This window comes from Elephantulus edwardii, unplaced genomic scaffold (assembly GCF_000299155.1).
Source record: "Elephantulus edwardii isolate Elephantulus edwardi_28Jun2011 unplaced genomic scaffold, EleEdw1.0 scaffold00150, whole genome shotgun sequence".
Lineage (NCBI taxonomy): Eukaryota > Metazoa > Chordata > Mammalia > Macroscelidea > Macroscelididae > Elephantulus > Elephantulus edwardii.
Genome location: NW_006399900.1, coordinates 8305418 through 8324061, shown reverse-complemented (window position 1 = coordinate 8324061; position 18644 = coordinate 8305418). Strand labels below are relative to the sequence as shown.

Sequence of the window (18644 nt, the reverse complement as noted above, 5' to 3'; positions counted from 1 at the left end):
CTACTCATATGCAAGTTCAAGCTGACATTGAGGAAAATTAAACTAAATCCACAGGAGCCAAAATATGACTTTAATTTCATCCCACCTGAATTTCAGAACCATCTCAGGAACAGGTTTGAGGCCTTGAACACTAATGAGCGAAGAGCAGACGAGTTGTGGGAGTATATCAAGGGTGTCATCCAGGAAGAGTGTTCATGATTAGTTGACATTATTTCTTTTTTGTTACTCTTTTGCTAAGAGTAGTCTCTACAAGGACTGTGCTGTTTAGTGTATGATCACTACCACCCAGAATATTGTCTTCTTGCAGCATGTGGTCACTAAATATTTGCAGAAAGAAAAGATAACCAAGTATCCTTATATGGTATATCAAATAAGGGTTTTCCAGCCTCTTTCTTGTTGTTAGAACATCGGCTTTTTTGCTCAGTAGCTCCTTACCCTGCCCTCTGTTAGAGTGGCAGTGGTTGATAGTATCATTGTTTCAGTTGCTTAGTGCTGTTGAGTTGAGTACAACTCATAGCGGCCCTTTGAACAACAGATCTAAACCATGGCCTATCCTGTGCTACCCCTAACTTCTGTGATATACTTGATCCTGTTGCTGCAGCCACGGTGTGAATCTATCTCATTGAGCATCTTATCTTTCTTTCCTTCACTGACCCTCCACTTTCCCAGCATGGTGTCCTGTTTCAAGGAATAGCCTCTCCAAAAACATGGCCAAGATCTGTGAGATGAAGGTTCACTCTTCTTGCCTCCAGCAGTATTCTGGTGCTTTTTCTCCAAGACATAGCTCTTTGTTCTTTTGCCAGTCTATGAGATACTCAGAACTCTTCTCTAACACCACAACTCAAATGCACCAAGTCTTCTTTTGTCACGCTTATTCATTGTCCAGATCTCAGATGCAAAGTAGGTGATTGGAAGGACTGTGGCTTAATCAAATGCAGTTTAGCCTGTAAACTGACATCATTGCTTTTAACACCTTTGAGAATCTCTCTTACAGCAGACTTCCCCAGTGCCAGATGTCTCCTATTTTCCTGATTGCTGGTACTAAATGTATTAATTGTGGATCCAAGCAAAATGAAATCAGTGACAGTTTCAGTCTTTTCTCCTGTTGTCCCAGTGGTGAGGATTTTTGTTTTCTTGATGTTGAAATGTGATCCATACTGAAGGCTGCAGAACTTGAATTTCGGTAGCAAGTATCTCAGGTCCTTCTTCCTTTCTACAAGCAAGATGTGTGTCATCTGCATAACTCAGGTTGTTGATGAGTCTTCCTCAAATCCTGATGCCACACTCTTCTTCATAAAGTCCAACTTCCTGCATGATTTACTCAGCAGGCATAATTAAGTTTTATGGATTTCCCATCCTTCTAAATGTTAGTTATGTTTAGTTAGTTTGTTATGATCCATACAGTCAAATGCCTTTGCATAGTCAATATAACAGAAATAGACATTCCTTTGAAATTTCTGCTTTTAGCCAAGATCTATTTGGCATAAATAATGATATCTGTTGCTGGTGCCAGCCTCTTCTAAACCTATCCTGAACTTCTGAAAATTCTCTGCCAATCTACTATTCTTGCTGTTTCTGAATGATCTTCAGCAATAATTTTTGCTTCACTAAAAAATTTTTATCACCATCACATAAATGTCAAATTTCTGCATAGAGTGACTTGAAATAGTTTCAACTACAGTTTTCTGCTATCCAGAGCAGGTTGATCGGCTACAATTATTTTTATGCAGGGAGGTCTGGTGGCTTTCCTCACAGAGAGTTGCACAGCTAACTCAAAGGTGATGCCCCTCTGGTGGGCCAGATTCTTCCTTCAGCTCCAATATGACAAACTGAGTTCTAATACATGTATACGTACTTGGAAACAGCTCAGCAAGCTGAACTGTGACAGGATTCTAGGCCATGAGTGCAGCACCATCAGAGAGTTCCTGGGTGGGAACCCAGTTGGAAGCTTGGATTTTTGGATGTGCACTGATTCTACATGTTGGGTAGTGGTTAGCATGTTCTCTTGTGGTGGGTGCCCTGGAGCCTTCCCAGCTGGCTGGTGAAAATATGCTCCAGTTCAGGATGTTGTTCCCGTCTCCCAGTTTGTTTCTTCACTGTATTCTTAGAAGTTCCTATGTAGGAGTGGGCTGAGAGTGTGTTCTGAAAATCAATGCAAAGGTTGGCAGGAGCACATTTTTCTTATACTTTGTCAGGCCAGGGAGTGGGTTTAGAGTGTGAGGAAAATAATGTGATGCATCTTGATATTCATAGAATATACTAGAGAGGAACTTTCAGGTACTTCCTTCCCCACCCCGCCTTATGAAAATATAGGTGCTAATGAGTTGAAACACTTGGTACAGAAGATCAAAGACTCAGCCTTCTAATAAGAATTAATTACATCACAACATAAAAAAAATAAAAATCTTCATCACTGGACCAATAAGCAACATGATAGATGGAAAAATGATTGAAGCTGTCTACAATTACATCTTCGTTGGATCCACAATCAACACCTTTGGTATCAGCAGTCAAGAATTTTAAAGATAATTGGGATAATCTGCTGTCAGGGACTTCTCCATAGTATTAAATAGCAATGGTATAATTTTAAAAAATAAAGTATAACTGACTCAGACTGTGGTGTTTTCAGTTACTTTGTGCCCACCTGGAAGTTTGAAAATAACTAAGGATGACAGAAGAAGAATCGATGCTTTTGTGTTGTGATTCTGGAGAATACTGAATGTCCATGGACTGCCAAAAGAACAAACAGGTCTGTCCTAGAGAAAGTGAAACCAGGGTGCTTCTAAGAAGCCAGGATGGTGAAACTTCTCTCTCATACTCTGGGCATATTGTTCAGAAGGGGTTGTCCCTGGAGAAAGGCATCCTGTTTGGAATGATGGAGTATCATCATAAGGGAAGATTCTGAACAAAATGAATGGACATGGTGACTGTAACTGTGGGTGTGTATCAGAGATGATGAGGATGACACAAGCTAGGGCTATTTTAAGATCCATTCACAGCGTCACTGTGAGTTGCAGTTGACTCGGTGGCATATAACAACAATTACGTGCATACATATTTACCCACTGCTTGGCAGGCTGAGCTGTGTCAGGATTCCTGGCTCACTTTATCACTGGGCCTTTTGTATAGTTGTGTACTTTAGAGGACTGAAACATGAAGGGATAGCACAGTCATGATTGGGTCCCATATATGACATACCTGACTTGAGGTGGTGGTGCTTAGGTGCCGAGAGTCTGCTGTGCCTCATGAGCACTGTGAAGAAGACATGTGAACCTTGCCCTACCCTGCTGTATCCTCACAGCCTCTGTTATGCTATGTTTAGATTACTTTTTCAAGGTTTTCCTTCTTTTCACAGACCCTCTGCATTTCCAAGGATGATTTTTTTCCCCCCAAGGACTTTCCCCTCCTGACAGCAGGCCCAAAGTGTGTGTGGATGAAGTTTCTTCATTCTCAACTCTGCGAAGCACTCAAGAAGCACTCAGGTTGAACTTCCTCAGGTTGAACTTCCTCGAGGCAGATTTGTTTGTTTTTTGAGTAGTCCTGGGAATATTCAGTACTCTTCATCATCATCATCATTATCATCACAATGCAAAGGCATTAATTCATTGCTCTTCTTTATTCATTGTCTAACTTTCACATGCTTTTGAATCAATTAAATTAACATGGCTTGGCCCAAACCTTTGTGTTTAAAGTGACAGCATTTCTTTTTAGAACTTTAAAAAAGCTCTTGGCAGCACATTTAGTCATTGCAATGCATCTTTAGATTGCTTGACTGCTGTTTACATGAGTGTTCATTGTAAATACAAGTAAGATGAAATAATTGACAATTTTAATCTTTTCTCCATCTATTATGCCTTGTCTTTTGGTCCAGTAGTGAGATTTTTGTTTTCTTGATGTTGAGTTGCAAGCCACTAAGTGCTTAAAGTGTTCTTCATTTTTAGCAAGCAAAGTTATGTCATCTGGGTAACCTAAGTTGTTGATGAATCTTCTTTCAATCTGTGTATGCATTATTGTTATTATGTATTATAATAGTCAACCACGATTCATCATCACATTAGGTAAAAGTGGATCTGAACCTTGCTATATCCTGCACCATCCTTACAGTCTCTAATATGCTGTGGCAGTCCCATCTTGTTGGAAGCTGTTCTGTCTTTCTCTTACCCTCCAGATTTCCAAGCATGATGTCTTTTTCTAAGGACAGGCCCATCCTGAAAACATGCCCGAAGTATGTGAGACAAAATTTCATCATCTTTGCCTCTAAGGTACATGCTGGCTGCACTTTCTCAGATTTGTTTGTCCTTTTGGCAGTTTATGGGCTATGCAATATTCTTGTCCAATACCCAATTGAAAGAGAATCTTGCCATTCTTACTGTCCAAATTTCAGATGCATATGAAGTGATTGACAAGACCATAACTTGAATCAGTTGTACCTTAGTTTTAAACTGCTACCATTGCTCTTCAGCATTTTGGAGGGGCCTCTGAGGGCAGTTTTGCCCAATTCAATATAGCTCCTGATTTCTTGGCTGCTGATACTAAGGATGTTGTTTGTTGACCCAAGCAAGATGAAATCATTGACAGCTTCAGTCTTTTCTCCATCTGTTGTGTTGACTATTGGTCTTGTGGTGAGGAGCTTTGTTTTCTTGATGTTAATATGTAATCCCTACTGAAGGCTTTAGTTTTTGATCTTCTACAGCAAGCGTATCATACCTCCTTCACTTTCAGCTCTGCTGCGCCCTGCATTCTCCCTTTAAAAATATACCCTTGAGATCATTCTATGGAAGTGTATGGGAGATTATCCTTAGTCTCTTCAGCTGTGTGTGTATTCGTTATGTCATTTGTTGTGGAGAACTGTACTACATTGGATTTCTGTTTACTACTTCTGTTATTTTTTGGACTTGCTGTTTCTGAGTGCATGTGGAAAGAAGGTAGGAAGAGGGGCAGTGGTCTGGGCATTCTAGAAGTGGCACTTGATTATGACATGCTTGGGCTTGAAACTCTTATAGCAGAAGATCAGAGTCTACAGCCGTCAATATGGATTATAGCTGAAGAAAACATAAATCCTCACCACTGGATCAGTAGGTAATGTCTTAATTATCATTTACTTGTTAATTGTTGGTATACATCTGAAAGTTAGAACATGAATAAGGATAACAGAAGAAGGATGCCTTTGAGTTGTAGTGTTGGAGACCAGTATTGAATATCCCATGAGCTCCCCAGAAAATAAATAAATAGGTCTTGTAGAACATAAAATAATAGTGCTGCTCAGAGGCAAGGATGATAAAACTTTGTCTAACATACATAGGCATGTTGTTAGGAGAGAGCAGTCCTTGGAGAAAATCATCATGCTTGGAAAAGTTAGGGTTTGGCACAATAGTAGTAACAGTGGACTCAAGTATTTCAGATGATGGCAGGGTTCAAATCTGTTATTCATAGGGTCACTATGAATTTTGATTGGCTTAGCATCTAACAACAACAGATTTTTCCTTTGTTTCTATGTTCCTATCCTAGATGGTTTGGATAAAATGTCTTTTTTGCAGTGTTATCAGATGAGTGTGGCTTGTGTTTTTATATCTTTGGGGGCCTAGTTCATAGGGCAGTTACACTGCTAATCCAAAGGCTGAGCTTCCCTGTCAGTTTCAATCCACCGGAGTCTGCGTGAGAGAAAGATGAGCAATCCTTTTTCATGTGATTTAGCCACAGAAACCCAGTGTGTGTGTGTGTGTGTGGGGGGGGGGGTTTGCTGTTAGTTGGTTCTGACTCAAGGGCAATGCTTTTTGTTTTTGTATGTATTTTTTTGTATATTTTAATTTATTTTTCATGTCAATGAACATCTACAGAGATTTTGGAATTCCATTCATTCATTGTTGCACCCTTCTCCCCGCTGACCCCCCCCCATTTGCTCCTCAAAAAGCAAAAGAAAAACTCCCTCATTGGTACACAATCCCCCCCCGCACCTCCCCCAATCCCACCCCAGCCCCAAATATAATCCACTCTGCAACCCTCATTGCGTACTCCTACGATAAACATAATGCCCTAAAATATAATACTTTTAAACTGTTTGTATTATTTTAGAAAAATCCTGCAGTTTATAATTTGCCTGACTTTTTCTTTTACAACTTAGAAATTCTAGGTTTTCATAGCAGGTTCATTTTCATTCATTGATTTTTGGTGGCATCTGTTTTGTGTGTCTTTATGCTTATTATGATTTAGAAGAAATGCCAGAAATTGTTGTTTGCATGACATTTAAAAACAAATCCCCATATTGAAAAGTAAAGCGGTTTTCTTTTGGTTTTATATAGTATTTTCTCTCCTTTTAACAAATGCTAATTTCTTTTTTTTTGCAGGGAAAAAGACTTAGAAGCCAAGTTCATTATTCAGATGGAGAAAAGCAAAACAACAATCACAAACTTAAAGGTGAGTAATGACTTGCCCTTGTTTTAGTCCGAGAGGCTCCTTGTTTATTTCACTGTTGGAATGACTTACGGGTAATAAATCATGCCTGCCATTTACACACTCTGCTCATTTCAGTTTGCCAAGTCAATTTGTTACTGACTTGGGCCTAGTTATAAAGCAGAAGGGTTCATCTCCTGTTAATTTTGCCATTCCTGGTTTCATTTCATCTGGAGGCAAGACCCGCACTCTGGCTGTGCTATGTGAGCTCATGAATACAGTCCTAACTTAAAACCCACTCACTGTTGTTGAGTTGAAACTGACTTGTAACAGATCCTCCAGGTTTTTAGAGGGTATGAACCACATTGAAGGAGGTTGCCCATCTTTCTCCTGAGGAACCACTGGTGGATCATTTTTATCTTTTATTCAAATAGTGGAATGATCTTTAGCCTAGTTATTGACTGTTGAGATTGCTCTGTGCTGTTGAGTGTGAACCAATCCATACATAGCTGACCCTCCAGAGGGTTTTCAGAGACATTTAATTGCACAGAAGCAGATTGTCAATCCTTCCTCTGTGGAACATCTGGTGGATTTGAACTGTATGCCACAGTCTCTTGCCACTAGGCCATCAGAGCTCCCTAGTTATTGACTATATTCTGTTGAGTATTTAAAGAGCTGGTTTCATAATGAACTCCATTTTTAATTATAATCCTAGTGTTTTGTAAATTATGTAATGTTGTTGTTAGGTGTCCTCGAGCCGTTGAGTTGAGCTTGACTCCTAGAAACACGAACCCTGTCTTAGCCTGTGACATCCTCATCATCTTCGACATATATAACCCCATTGCTATAGACTTGGCATTATAAAAAAATTTAGGTAATGAAGGAAAAAAAATAGACAATAAATTTGTTAATATGACAAATGCTTCTTCCTATATTTAAATAATTTTATTTGTTTAGTTGGTCATCAAATTTGTTTAAGTCTTTGAATACATTTTAATTAGGTGGAAAACAAGGAGTAGAATGATTAGAAGGGAAATCACAGAGGAACTCAGACCTATTTGCCTTTGATACTTATCATTACCTTCTTTGAGGCCTTTGAGAAGCTAGACTCTATAAAGAAGAATGTGGCATCAAGATTAAGGAAGACACATCGCTAACCTACGTTATGTGGGTGATACCACCTTGCTGAAAGTGAGGAGCTTGCTTGAAGCACTAGTTGTAGAAGATCAAAGATAGCAGCCTTCAATATGGGTTTCATCTCGGCATTAAGAAAACAGAAATGAAAAAGAAAACAATTGTTACCACATCTGTAGGCAACATCCTGATAGATGGAAAAAGATGGAAACTGTCAATGATGTCATCTAACTTGGATCAACAGTCAGGACTCTTGGTCCTGGCAGTCGGGAGATCAGGAAAAATAGTGCACTGAGAAAGTCTGTAGTCAGGGACCTCTCCAGATTATTGAGGAGCAGTTATGTTAGTTTGAGTTCTAAGGTGCCCCTGTATTGGGCCATAGTTTTTTCAATCACTTGCTATGCATCTGAGAGCTGGACAGTGACTAAGGATGACAGAAGAAGAATTCATGCTTTTAAACTGCATTGTTGGAGAAGAGTACTGAATATTCCACGGACTGGCAAAAGAACGAACAGATATGTCTTGGAGAAGATACATCCAAAGTGTTCCTTGGAGGCAAAGATGATAAAGCTTTGTCTCACATAATTGGGCATGTTACTTGGAATGGCTATTCCTTGGAGAGGAACATCAAGTAGGAGGATGGTGAAAGAGAACAAGACCCTTATCCAGGTGAATTGACACAGTGACTGCAGCAGTGGGCTCAAGGGTATCAGAGATTGTGAGAATTGCACAGGATACGACAGGGTCCAGATCTACTGTTCATAGGGTCCCTATGAGTTTTATTCAGCTCAATAGTACGTAACAATGACTGGTCAAGAACTTGCCTATTTCTGAGCAGTGAATTTCTGTTTTTTTCATGGCTTAGCTTCAAAATAGTGCACTTGATCAAGATAGGAGTTTTGGAATGTCCCAGCCTTCCAGTTGAACAGCACTATGTATCACTTGATGGGCTTCCTTTGAGATTCTCTTTTCTTTTAACTTGAGGCCTTCTTCACTCACCACAGTTCTTTCATCTTTCATGTTTGCATAAGGTTAAAGACCTTGACTGATAATCAAAATGTCATTAGTTTGAACTCACCAGTTGCTCCATAGGAAAAAATGTATCAATTTGCTTCCATAAGTATTTGCAGTGTTGGAAACTCTATGAGGCTGTTGCTACTCTGTACTGTAGTGTTGCTCTGAGTTGAACTGACTTGATAGCAATGAATGAAGAGTTGTCCAAAGCTCAGTTGTGGTGATTTCAGGTAGAAGAAATAGAAAGGTTACTGGAGATGGAAATAATAAGATGTGATTGGAATATTGGATTTCTCTAAGACTATCACAGGAGCTTTAAGTTTTGTTTCAGTTTTTAGGGAAGTTTTGTGTAGAAATGAAATTCTTTTTAGATGAGTTCTAGGTTGTTGTTGTTATGTGCCATTGAGTTGCCATACCTTTTCAATCTGTATGTGGAACAGATCATTTGAGAGACTGGACTTTAGGAAGAGGAGTGTCACATCAGGATTAGCGGAAGACTCAGTGTCAACCTGTGTTATGCAGATGATACAACTTTGATTGTTGAAATTGAGGAGGACTGGATGCATTTGCTGCAGAAGGTCAAAGTCTTCAATATGGCTTGAAGCGTAACATCAAGAATGCAAAGATTTTCACCACTGGGCCAATTGACACCATGATAGATAGAGAAGAGATTGAGATTTTTAATAATTTCAGCTTGCTAGGCTCCACAGTCAACACTCTTGGCACTAGCAGTCAGGAAAGCAAAAGAGGAATTGCATTCCAGAAGTCTGCTCTCAGAGATCTTTCCAGAGTCCTGTGGAGCAATGATGTCAGTCTACAAACTGAGGTACAGTTGACCCAGGCCATCGTCTTTGCAGTTACTTACTATGCATCAGAGAGCTGGACAGTAACTAAAGATAACAGAAGAAGAGTCAATGCCTTTGAGTTGTGGTGCTGGAGAAGAGTGTTGAACATACCATGGACTGTCAGGATATGGGTTACAAATACGAAAAATGTTTATCTTTATACATTTTCTAGGAGGAGCCATTTTCCCCCTCAAATTAATCACTGGTAAAATAACAATATTCTTTATTATTACTGTCTTTTAATTTTTCTAACATCATAATCATTTCTCTCTAGATACCGGAAGGAGGAACTGGAGACTCAGGAAGAGAAAGAACCAAGACCTTCACTTATGACTTTTCTTTTTATTCTGCTGATACAAAAAGTCCACATTATGTTTCTCAAGAAATGGTATGACATTTTCCAAATTTTTACTTCTGTTTATTTTCATATGGGGAAAAAAACATGCCTATCCTGAAACTCTTTGAATTATCTTGGAAATTTTTATAAAGTTTGTCCTTTGAACTTAATATCCTGATTATTACAGTGGACCATATATCTTTCATGAGAGGAGAATGGGCTATCACCTCCCATGTGATTAACTGCCTCTGAAAACCTGCCGGAGTGTCAGCTTTGGGTGGATTCTGCCTCTACGGTACACAACGACATATATCTTTATTTAGCCTTTGATGAACCCAGACCCTGAAGAATTTTTTAACATTTCTGAGCATGATGATTATATTTCTAATTTACTTCAAAAGGTGGATGTGGCTACTGTTTGACAGAGCTATGCAAATGTACATTTTTTATTTTTTTTTAAATCTTTTTAAAATTAATTTTAGTGAAAATTTACAGAGACTTTGGATTTCCATTCATTCATTGTTGGCCTTTTCTCCCTGCCCACCCCTCCTCCCCAGTACACTCTTCTCTTTGAAAAGTAAAAGAAAAATTCTTTTTATTGTTTTACAACCCCTCCCCCCCAAGTCCACTCCACTATGCAGCCTTCTGGGAGGTGGGGTTGTTACACTCCTTACCTGTGAGCTCTGAAGCACATTAAAAGTCTGCCTTTAGGAGGTAGATGTAAACCTCAAGTCACATTGCCCCTCACTGAAGGTTTCACAAGTGTTCAGAATCCTTTCAGAACCTAGAATTATGATGAATTTGTCCAGGAAACCATCCCCTTAAGCTTTTATGGTCTAAAATCCAAATATGGCACAGCAAATAAGAACTCCTTCTCAGGAGGTCATTGAGATACTGATGTTGACATTTAATGAACAGAAAGATGAGTATTTCTCTCAGTGTTTGAGGATGGCCTTTTTATGCCTTCCTTTTTTTATGTCTTAAAATTCATTTATTAAAGAATATTTATAGGAAGGTAACAACTTTTGATTTGTTATTAAAAAATTGGTTTTCTTCATGCTGCATAATAAGTGAATGGGAGGGGCTACAGAGTTACGAGCTTTTCTCTGACGGCACAGCACAATGGAGTCATTTCCGCAGTGCTAGAATAAATTAAAAAAGTCTCTTCTAAGTTTCTCTTCAGAAAGCCAAGAGTAATAACAGAGGATGGCATAAAGAAGCCAATTCTCCCCATTCATTCTCTAGTATTGGAGGCAGTGCTGTTTACCATCACAGGCTACAATTTTCACTTTATCCACTTTAATAAGCTCTGTCAGCTCTCTGAATTCAACATCATTCAAAACAAAAGTAAACACATTACCGCAGAATCTGTACGTATTTAAAGAGCCCCAGAAATTGACTCTCTTTCTGACTCTCTGAGCCAATGCTGAACTGATACCCTTATCAAACTGAAGAAGAACTTGAAGAGCAAGTTGGGGGGTGATCTGTTGAGACTGTACAAGCTCATCTAGGCTCTCTTGAAGTCTGTTTCCCACGTTGGTATTTCTGTATAACTGATAAGCCATGGCTTAGGTGGAAGGAATTGTTTTTCTTATTCACGCTTGCATTGATGTCCTGTGCAGAAGGTGTTTCCACAGCAGAATGGACAGAAGCCAACAGCAGAAGCCTATTTCCAGACCACCTCCTCTAGCATTTCATGCCTTCTTAACAGCTTCTGTGTGGTTTTGAAAGAGGTATTTGTTCTTTTTTTTAGGTTTTCGTGGGTAAGATAAGTATTCTTGTCCTGCTTACTCCAGGCTGGAATCTACATAGTGGCATCTTTCAAAGTACAACATAAAAAGTAGAACATTATTTTCTAGTTCCTTGCATCTGAAGTGTAGCCACAGACCAGTAGCAGCAGTATCGCCTGGGAGCTGATTAGAAATACACTCTCAAGACCTATTCTAGACCTCCAGACTCAGAATCTACCTTTCTGCAAGATTCCCAGGTGACTTGCATGTTCCTTGACATAGGTGAAGGCTGGATGTAGTTGGTTTAGAAGTTGGCTGATGGAGGACACCAGCTTCCCTCTGAGGCAGTGCAAGTGTTAGTGTTAAGATAGGCTGTAAATTTAGAAGAGGTGTTCAGAGTTGTATCACTGTGCCACAACTTTGTGTGAGTTGTGCTGTTAACCCAGAGACTTTATGGGAGAAAGATGGGCAGTCTCCTGTTTTCATTTTCAGCCTTGGAAACATGATGGACAGCCTCTGTGAGTCAGAACCAATGCTTTGGCAGTGATTTTTTTAGTTGTTTTTTCAAAGTAGAGGACTGGAGTGACTATATACAAGAATTGTTGAGTCAAAGATCAGTGATAGATAGAAAGGGATAGCAGCAGTGAATTTGGAAATGAGGAAGGACTGATGCACCTAGAGTGACATTAAAGAGGGCCTGGGAGAGGGACGAGGTACCTGTATTGCTTTTGTTCCCATTGGTGTCAGCAGCTCTAGTTGCTATTCATGTGTTACCATCCCATTTAACTTTCACAAGAACCAAATGTGGTAAATTCCAGCTCTGCTCTGCTTTTGTCTGAGAGTCGCAGGGAGTTTAAGTAACTTGTTCTAGTTCATGTGATAGCAAGAAATGCTGCTGCTGTATGCATTGGTGGTTGTGACTGGTAAGTCATAAGGGTATGAGAGAAAAGGTAGGGTCTGTTTAAATGGCAAGCAGGGAGGGTACCCGTCCCGAATGAATGAATTCGTAAATCTGTAAAAATGGCTTTGGTGTTGAGGTGACAGAGTTAGTCAATGTTGGTAACTAGGATTCTGGTGTAGAATAGAATATGCTAGATATTGGAGTCCAGATTTTGGCATTATTGGGAGTAAGTATGAAGTTATGGGCACCAGGGAATTTGTTAGGAAAAATCCATTCACTGGAGCAACCTTCAGAATATTGTTAGCAGAGACTGAATGAAGAGTTGGGATGGCCTCTATGTTACCTCATGAACAGCTAGATTTTTCCCCTGCTTTGCCTGAATTTGAGGACTTTTGGAAACAGAGGGCTGTGCTGAGGGCAAGTCTGGCTAAGGGGAAGCAGAACGTTGTGTCACAGAAGGGCCAGCACGCTGGGCACTCCTTAGAACTTCGCTGAGTGGATGAACCATTTTCAGACAAGGGTCTAAGCTCGATTCTGGTCTTTAATGTCAAAAATGGAAGCAGGCAACACTCTGCAAATCACATGCACTCTGTTTTAAGGTCTTTAGCAGAACGTGGCATGTTTTCTTTTTTAAATTTTTTTTTTTTTATTTTATGTGTGTACCGTCAAATTGGATCTGACTGGTACAGGAGGCGATTGTTCCTCCTTCTTCAGCAGAGCATCTGGTGGATTTGAACCGAGCATCTATGGGATTGCAGTGCAGTTTCCTGCCACTAGGCCACCAGAGCTCGCCGGCATGTTTTCTTTATGAGAGTTTTACTCTCACCTGCACCTGGTCTATTTCCCTTTCGTCTGTCCATTTGTTGGCCTGTGGTATTTGTGAGGCTGAGAGCTGTGCCGCTCGTATTTAAATACCAGCAAGGTCACTCATGGGGACAGGTTTTAGTGGAGCCTGCAGACTAGGACAGACTAGGAAGAAAGGCCTGTCCATCTACTTTCAAAAATTAACCAGTTAACTTTATAGATTCAACACAATATTATCGGATTTGCTTGCCTTGGACACTTCAGGAAAGGTTAGTCCCTGGAAAGGTTAGGGCTGGATGTTTGGTGAAGGAGTGGGCCAGCGAGGGCAAAGAAAACCCTCAGTAAGATGGATTGACATCACAGACACAGTTGGACATGCCAGTGATTGTGAGGATGGCTTAGGGCTGGAGAGCTGAAGGCCGTGTTCCTCAGCCCTGCTGGTGGAGGTGCTCTGCTCTGAGATATTTCACTCAGCATAATGTGCTCCAGGGTCACTCATTTTGAATAATATTGCATGAGTTCCTTGTTTTTCAAAGCCCCATAGTATTCCATTGTGTGAATATACCACATCTTCTCTATCCATTCGTTTATTGATGGGCACTTAGGTTGTTTCCAACTCATTACTATTGTGAACAAAGCTGCAATGAACATGGGTGTGCATATATCTGCTTGGATGTCAGTTATGGTCTCTTTAGGGTATATTCCCAGTAGTGGAATTGCTGGGTCAAATGGTATCTCTATTTGCAACTTTTTGAGAAAGTGCCATACCACTTTCCACAGTGCTTGCACCATTTTACACTCCCACCAACAATGAATAAGGGTCCCAGTTTCTCCATAACCTTGCCAGCATTTGTTGCTTGTGGTTCTGTTAAATTTTGCTATTCTGACTGGGGTGGTGCTCTGCTTTGCAAAGCAGACCCCAGTCCTGGCTGCAGGGTGGTTACTGTGTGCCATTGACTCAATCACTGCTGACCCTCCAGCTGGTTTTCAAAAGCAGCTAATCATGTGGGTGGAGATTGCCCATTCTTCTCCTGCAGAGCAGCTGGTGGATTTGAACCATGTGCCTTCAGGTTGGCAGCAGATCTCCTTACTACCAAGCCACCCTTTATCTCTCTACTGTTGATCTCAGTCTGGCTCTACCAGGAATCTACCTTCAAGGTGGAATCTCCTCCATTATTTTACTCCTGAGCAGGCTTCAGTGCCTTGAGGCATTTGAAATGACCTGGGGAGGGAGGGAGGGAGTCTTTCTTTTACTTTTGAAAGAGAGGAGTGAACTGGGGGGCTGGGGGAGAGGGCTGGGTGGGGAGACAAGTGCAGCAATGAATGAATGGAAATCCAAATTCTCTGTAAATGTTCATTAAAATTATTAAAAAAAATTCTGTTCCATAATTTACAACCTGTTATGTTCTTGCTTAATTCATCTGGACCACATGGGGGTCAGACAGGAGTTTGGCCATTGGCGCTTTCAGGTGCTTCCTGTTGTTGTTAAGTGCCGTCAAGTCACTTAGGTGATGTTAATGTTTGTGATACATGCTCTAGACTGATTGACAGTAACTGGACTTGGTTTTCTATGTTAAGGCTTTTGAGAGCTGCTGTTGTTGTTGTGTACCATTGAATTGGAACCAACCCATAGCTGACCCTCGGGCGGGTTTTCAGAGGCAGTTAATTGCATGGGAGATTGCCCATCCTTTTCCCGCAGAGCAGCTGGTGGCTTCAAACCTCATGCCTTTGGGACTGCAGTGCAGCTTCTTGCTATAAAAAAGTTGTAATTAGTTTCCTTTCCTGCCTCACATAACCAGGGTGAACACACATCCTGACTTACCTCCTTTCCAGTTACAGTTGCTCCTGTGAAATTTGGGCACTTTCACGCCTCAAACTGTCGTGATAGAATTGTCTGGTGCAGCTGACCTGGATTTAGGTGCAATTCCAGGCTCCACACAGATGTCTCCCTTGTTCCCTTTACTCTGGTATCTGGGGTGGGGTGACTTAGCCATCAAATCTGCCCCATTTCTACTTGTTAGCACTTTGTGAGCATTCAGAAATAGGAAGTTTATGTTGATAACTAAAGAAACTCTTAAAATGATGGTCTTGGTTTGGGCTGTAGTTTCTGGCTGCTGCTTCACGCTCTGCAGGTTAAGTTCTGATGTGCTGATAAAATAATGGGTGAGGATGCGTGGAGATGGAGGAGTAATCATAGGATCATACAGTTTGATTGGTGGGGAGGTGAGGGAAATGGGAAGGATCTGGTTTGAAGAACAATGTATTTGAATTTTGTAAATAAACTAGTATTTAAAAAAATTAGTGTTGTTGCTTTTATGTACCTATATGGTTGGAACCAACTCACAGCTGACCCTTCAAGTGTTTTCAGAAGCTTTAAATTGCATGGGATATGATTATCAGTCTTTTTTTGTGGAGCAGCTGGTAGATTTGAACCACCTGCCTTTGGGTTGTCAGCATAACTCTGTATCAATACTAGGCCACCAGAACTCTCTGACAGGATGAATAGGCTTATAAATTTCCATAATACTGAAATGGTAAATCAGACTTTAAAAATAATTTTTGCTTCTAGACACGATTGCTACGTTGCCTTCTTTCCATTTTTATATTTCAGGAACTTTTTTTTGCAGATTTAAATAAGAGGATGAGGTGGCTGTTTCCTTGCTAAAAATTTTACTTTTGATCAAAAACTATAGTGTATATTCCAAGTTCTGTATATTTATTGGTAGTAATATAATCTTTAAGAGATAAAGGGTAGTGTTCAAGAGTATTGTTAACACTGAGTGGGATTTTATAAAAAGTCAGGCTAATTGTATCTTTTATCTGTGTGTGTTTTTATTCTTTTTTGCTTTCAGGTTTTCGAAACCCTTGGCACCGATGTTGTGAAATCAGCATTTGAAGGTTATAATGCTTGTGTCTTTGCTTATGGGCAAACTGGATCTGGAAAGTCATACACGATGATGGGAAATTCTGTACGTTGTCGAGCCTGTGTGGGAGAACATTTCTCATTATCTCTCTTTGCCCTGACAAAATTATCTTTTATCTAGTTGGTCCTTGCAAACTTCATTTTCATGTTCTTACTATTCTTTAGTATAATAAGATAAAACTCAGTAATAACTGAAAATAAATTTCCTTGGAGAGATTTTAAAATTAGAAATAGTTTTAAGTTTATAGACATGAATAATAGATGCAAGTTCCAGTTCATTTTCTGTTTTCAAAGGCCTTATAATCTTATTTAAAAAAAGTGTTCTGGGCCCACAAGTAATTTATTCCTATTTTCTGTCAACACAAAACGTGTATAGAATTACTGAACTCTGTTCACTTTAAAATTATTCCCTCCCAAAAAAAGACCCCCAAAAATTATTGAAAATGTTTTTCCTCCAAGAATAAAAAAAGATAATCTCAATCTTTAGTTGAAAAGTACTGCATAAATTCATCAAATACATAAAAAGCTTAGAGTTAATATCATTTATATATAAAATTAATACATATGCATATGCGTGCCACACAAAACCACAAAATATAGTATGTAGAACTTACAAGTTAAGTTTTTTAAGTGGATATGCATTAATATTCTCTTTGTTCCAAAATATGAAAGAGTAAAACTAGATGTTGTTGTTATGTGCTGTCAAGTTGGAACTGACTCACAGTTCCTCAGAGGCAGTGCACGGAAAGAGATGGCCCGTCTTTCTCTTGCAGAGCAGATGGTGGGCTCAAACTGCTTGCCTTAAGGTTGTCAGTGCTACTCCTTACCACTTAGCATCAGGGCTACAAAGACGTTATTAGAGGAACTATTTATCTCTTCCTGGAATTTCTCCAAATTTAGGTAATATGTACTCTTTTTGTTATACTGTATCATAGTGAAATTGTTATGTACTGTCGGGTTGAAATCAATTTACAGCTGACCTTATAGCAGGTCTTCAGAGGCAGTAAATCTCGTGTGTGTGTGTGTGTGTGTGTGTGTGTGTGTGTGTGTGTGTGTGTGTGTGTAGTGGAGGTTTGCCGCTCTTTGTCCTGTGGAGCATCTGGTGGATTTGATCCAAGTATCTTTGGCTGACAACATAAGTCCTTACCGCTAAGTCAGCAAGAACAAATACATTTGTTTTTAGTAAAGTGTAGCCAGAATGTTGAAGGCAAAATTGGTGATGTTTTACCTCACATTTTTGGACATTTTGTCAGGGGAGATGATTCCTTGGAAAAGGACATCATACTTGGAAGGGTAGAAAAGGTCAACGAAGGGGAAGAAGACCCTCAAAAAGATAGATTGGTGTAGTGTCTGCAACAGTGGACTGATTCAGATGTGTCCAGGGTGGTAAGGATGGTGCAGGACAGGACAGGGTTCAGATCTGTTGTTCATAGGGTCACTGAGTCATACTTGACTCAAAGGCACTTAACGACAACAAGGTGAAAGGTACCCTCCTGGCATGGTAGGCTAGCCATTATACTGCTAGCCAAAGGTCAGTGGCGTGAATCCACTGGCTGCTTCACAAAGGAAAGATGAAGTAGGCTGCTCTTGAAAGGGTTAGGGTCTCAGAGCTCTGTCCTACTGCTTTGAGTTGGAACCAGCTTGATAGCAGTGGAATTTTGGTGATTATGAAAGCTCAGTTCAGCCCTTTGAAGATTGTGATGTGTTGATGTAGAGATACTGTCAGAGGGTTGTAAGCATTCCTTTCAGCAGACACTGTATTATGCTTAAGTTTGGTGGTCTGTGGAAATAGTGTATTAAAAGAGGAGAGATCTTTGTAGATGCAGTATTTCAGATTATATTTTCAGATGTATGGGTTAACTAACTAAATCGAGGGTTGCTTGGATTTAGAGCATGCAATCAGAGAAAACCCTATTAAGTGTACCTGGTGAAAGTATAAGGAAGACATTCCTATGTAAATGTTGATTTAGCAGAACAAAAGATTTGGGTTAGATAGTAAATGTTAGCATGTCCCCTTAAAGTTAAAATGTTCTGTCCTAAAAGTATGTGTCTGACTCTAAATGCCCCATGCCAGTCCATCTCATCTCTCCAATGCCTAGCATGCCAATATTTATGCGTTCCATTTCTTTCTTAACAATTTCTAATTTTCCTACATTCATGGTTCTCAGATTCCATGTTCCAATCACTAGTGTCTGCTTACAACTGTTCCTCTTCCTTTGTATTTGCATGCTTGACAGTTCTACCTAGGTTGCCCTTTCTGTTCGTCTACGTGTGTTGGGTTGTACATAGGGTTTTCAGAGGCCTGCCATTTCAGAAGTGGATGGCCAATCCTTCTTCCTAGTCCGTCTTAATCTGAATGTTTAGATTTTTGAAGTACAACATTGTGAGTGATAGGATTATATCCATACGCTTACAAGGAAGTCCAGTGAACACTACTATCATCCAGATATATGCACCAACAACCAGAGCCAAAGAAGAAGAAATAGATGATTTCTACCAACTCTTACAGGCAGAGATGGATCGAACATGCAATCAAGATGCATTGATAATAATGGGCGACTGGAAC

The 18644-nt window shown here is 40.0% G+C and overlaps 1 protein-coding gene across 2 annotated transcripts in view; it reads left to right on the top strand.

The window, feature by feature from the left end:
- Positions 1-6351: 6351 nt before the first annotated feature.
- Positions 6352-18644, top strand: part of KIF16B (kinesin family member 16B) — a 385768-nt gene continuing 373475 nt past the window's right edge. For both annotated transcript variants that reach the window (XM_006894757.1, XM_006894756.1), the window contains exons 1-3: positions 6352-6414; positions 9658-9771; positions 16008-16124. In XM_006894757.1, the coding sequence (XP_006894819.1) occupies positions 6379-6414; positions 9658-9771; positions 16008-16124 (267 nt within the window). In that variant the 5' untranslated portion in view covers positions 6352-6378. The remainder of the gene's footprint in view (positions 6415-9657; positions 9772-16007; positions 16125-18644) is intronic.